General features: G+C 42.6%; 1 protein-coding gene across 3 annotated transcripts in view; it reads right to left on the bottom strand.

Annotated features, from left to right (window-relative positions):
- Window positions 1-1,485: 1,485 nt before the first annotated feature.
- Window positions 1,486-3,361, bottom strand: part of LOC112077654 (uncharacterized) — a 16,617-nt gene continuing 14,741 nt past the window's right edge. For all 3 annotated transcript variants that reach the window (XM_070441785.1, XM_024144140.2, XM_070441786.1), the window contains 3 exons: window positions 2,345-2,733; window positions 1,978-2,106; window positions 1,486-1,860 (listed from right to left, as the gene is read on the bottom strand). In XM_070441785.1, the coding sequence (XP_070297886.1) occupies window positions 1,720-1,860; window positions 1,978-2,106; window positions 2,345-2,733 (659 nt within the window). In that variant the 3' untranslated portion in view covers window positions 1,486-1,719. The remainder of the gene's footprint in view (window positions 1,861-1,977; window positions 2,107-2,344; window positions 2,734-3,361) is intronic.

Genomic DNA, 3,361 nt, shown 5'->3' with positions numbered 1-3,361 from the left:
CGTTATTACAGGGTTTAACAACAGGACATGAGGACGTTATTACAGTGTTTAACAACAGGACATGAGGACGTTATTACAGGGTTTAGCAACAGGACATGAGGCTGCTCTGAGGTTTCGTTTCTGCAACAGACTGGAGAGAACATGGGTGTTGCCAATCGTTATCGTTGTGCTGCAGAGTGCTGACCACAGCAGACTAAAACATAAATGGTTTGTAACCACCCTATGGTTGAGGCATGTCAGAAAATCAAGGTATAACACAAACAATTATTCTGTCAAGACTAACTATATTACATTAACTGATGGCATATTGGATGCAACGGTATAACATTTACAACATCAATGTGATAAGCCCAACTGTTTCAATCTTCTCACTTGTTTGTGTTAATATAATATATCCTCTTATAACCATATCAACTGTACCTGATGTTAATGTTAATGTCTCTTTATTGTTCAATAACTATTAGGTGTTTTTTTACCTTTATTTTTCTAGGCAAGTCAGTTAAGAACAAATTCTTATTTACAATGACAGCCTACCCCAGACAATGCTGGTCCAATTGTGTGCCACCCTTTGGGACTCCCAATCATGGCCAGATGTGATACAGCCTGGATTTGAACCAGGAACTGACTGTAGTGATACCTCATTCACTGAGATGCAGTGCCTTAGAACGCTGCGCCACTCGGGAGCCCAAATGGCTTTAGACAAAAAAAACTTCATGACATGGACACTTTTTTTGTTGGGCCATACCAGTAACATTTCTCATCTGTAAGTATGAGGAAGTTGTTATTCCGTGTTGTACTGTATGTTTGGACTCATTTACAGAATCAAGAACAGGCCGTTCAAATGAAACCAAATACTGTATGAAAGATACTGTAAAAAAATACTGTATGAAAACATGAATACAGTCATAATCAAATACGCTGAAAATGTGTGATCCACAACTTCCCCTGAGTTTCTGTCTGACTTGTCTTGGTAATTTTCTGTACTTCTCTGGGAAAGGTACTGGTGCTCCACTGATGCCCCAACTGATACATAATATTATACCTATTACTGACTAAACAGCCTTCTCACTCTTACAAACGGTTAAGGGTATATTTGTCCCTGATGTGCACTGTGTCATTACTGATGTATAGACATCATGTGCTTTTGTTAATGCTTTATTTTTACTTTACTTTGAGCAACATTTGCAATACTGGAGGCTTCGTGCCCTGGATCACCACTGGAGGCTTCTTGCCATGGATCATCACTGGAGGCTTCGTGCCATGGATCATCACTCTGGAGGCTTCGTGCCATGGATCATCACTGGAGGCTTCGTGCCATGGTCATCAACTGGAGGCTTCGTGCCCATTGGCTATCACTGGAGGCTTCGTGCCATGGATCATCACTGGAGGCTTCTTGGCCATGGATCATCACTGGAGGCTTCGTGCCATGGATCATCACTGAGGCTTCTTACCATGGATCCTCACTGGAGGCTTTCGTGCCATGGATCATCACTGGAGGCTTCTTGCCATGGATCATCACTGGAGGCTTCGTGCCATGGATCACCACTGGAGGCTTCCTGCCATGGATCATTACTGGAGTGGAGAGACACACAGGAGGCCTGGCTCTGGGAGAAGGCATCGGACTCACCAGGCTGGGGAGACATGCAGGAGGCCTCTTCCTTAGCCGAGGCACCGGATACACTGGACCGTGGAGGCGCACTGGCGGTCTCGAACGCAGAGCTAGCACAACTCGTCCTGGCTGGATACCCCCTGTAGCCCGGCAAGTGCGGGGAGCTGGAGCAGGCCGCACTGGGCTGTGCTGGCGAACCGGGGACACTGTGCGTAGGGCTGGCGCAGGATAACCCGGGCCGAGGAGATGTCCTGGAATATAGATAATATATTTTTGTGTTAAACTTTTCCTGATTTCAATATACACACTTTCGTCATGTTTTGCCATGTGTACCATACCCTRAGTCTGAATCAAACAGTAATTATTACCTCAGATTGCTTGATTGCTTTGAGATCCTCCAGCATCTCAATCTCCAATCTTCTTCGGAACTGAATATGCTCATCATCGATTTTCTTTATTTCATCACATTGCATCTCTTTCTCCATCTCTTCCTCAGTCTGAAAAAATATAACTGTGGAATAACTAGCCGACTAGTCCAGCAACTTACTCAGTGCATTGACACATTACACTGTGTGTCTACATTTTGGAATTATTCATGAACAATAACATGTAGACYAATAAATGCAAGACCTACTGTTTCTGACAATAACAACACATGATTACCTAATTTATTAACATTAAACACAAAATAAGTTAATAAGTTGGCTAAGTTAATGTAATATTGTTGGATCTTACCAATTCCTCAAAGCATTCTCCAAATCTGAATTTCTCCAGTCCTGGGAACTCCGCTCCAGATTTAAAGAGATCCTCCAAGCTTCTGGCAACCAGGTGTAGAACTTCAAACTCGTAGGCGTAGACATTGCCATCTTSACATAACAGGAGAACCAGCTGCCATCCTGCTGTCGAACATCGGAAGTCATCCAGGGCACCAATGACCACCATCTCCATTCTCTCTGGAAGGTAGCAGTCTTTCCAAACTTCTAACTGTTCACCATCTCCAGCGTGGACAGTGTCCTCCAGACCCCCGATTCTCAACTCGTAACTTTTCGGCTTTGCAAGAGGAATCTTGCTGTTGCGATGTTTCAACACAAGCTCTTTGATTTGGCCGAGGAATTCTACAGCTTCTGTGGCAACAATTGACAATAATTAGAAAACATATTTAACATTGTAATGGTCAAGAGTGCAGAACATCCTACTTACAACCTGCAAATATTGACATTTTGAATCTTAATGTATTATTAGCCATCTCATTTAAAGATGCTGTCCTGGATCTTAAGCGCAACAAATTCCTAACATATTTTATAAATTGGATTTGTAACATATCACCTGAATTGCACACAGAAAAATATATATATATAATAATAAGGATTTGCAGGACGTAACATATCATATGATGATGTAGTACAGGGGGTCCGTTTTGGCTCGTGTGCACCACGTTCAAAACTACTGGTTGAAATTATACAAAAGTTCCGGAGCATCCCTTTAAACATACAATGATGGGTGGTTCTCACATATCACATATCAGATGTTCAAKCATTGTTCCTGGAAGCTTTCATGTTGTTCTTTTGGCTTGAGCTGTCACATTMTATATCTCTGAAGGTATAGCTGTGGGTATAGTCTCAGCTAGTTGTCTTGCACTGTGGCAGTACTGTATTGAATGTTGGTGCTGTAACTCAAATCACTGTGATGACATCTTCCTGTATCCAAGTCAACTGGTGCGCTCAAAAGTGGTAAGCTTCTTGCTCCCGAAGT

Source organism: Salvelinus sp. IW2-2015, unplaced genomic scaffold (genome assembly GCF_002910315.2).
Source record: "Salvelinus sp. IW2-2015 unplaced genomic scaffold, ASM291031v2 Un_scaffold4803, whole genome shotgun sequence".
NCBI lineage: Eukaryota > Metazoa > Chordata > Actinopteri > Salmoniformes > Salmonidae > Salvelinus > Salvelinus sp. IW2-2015.
Note: the sequence above shows the minus strand (reverse complement) of the source record. Positions and strands in the feature narration are given on the sequence as shown.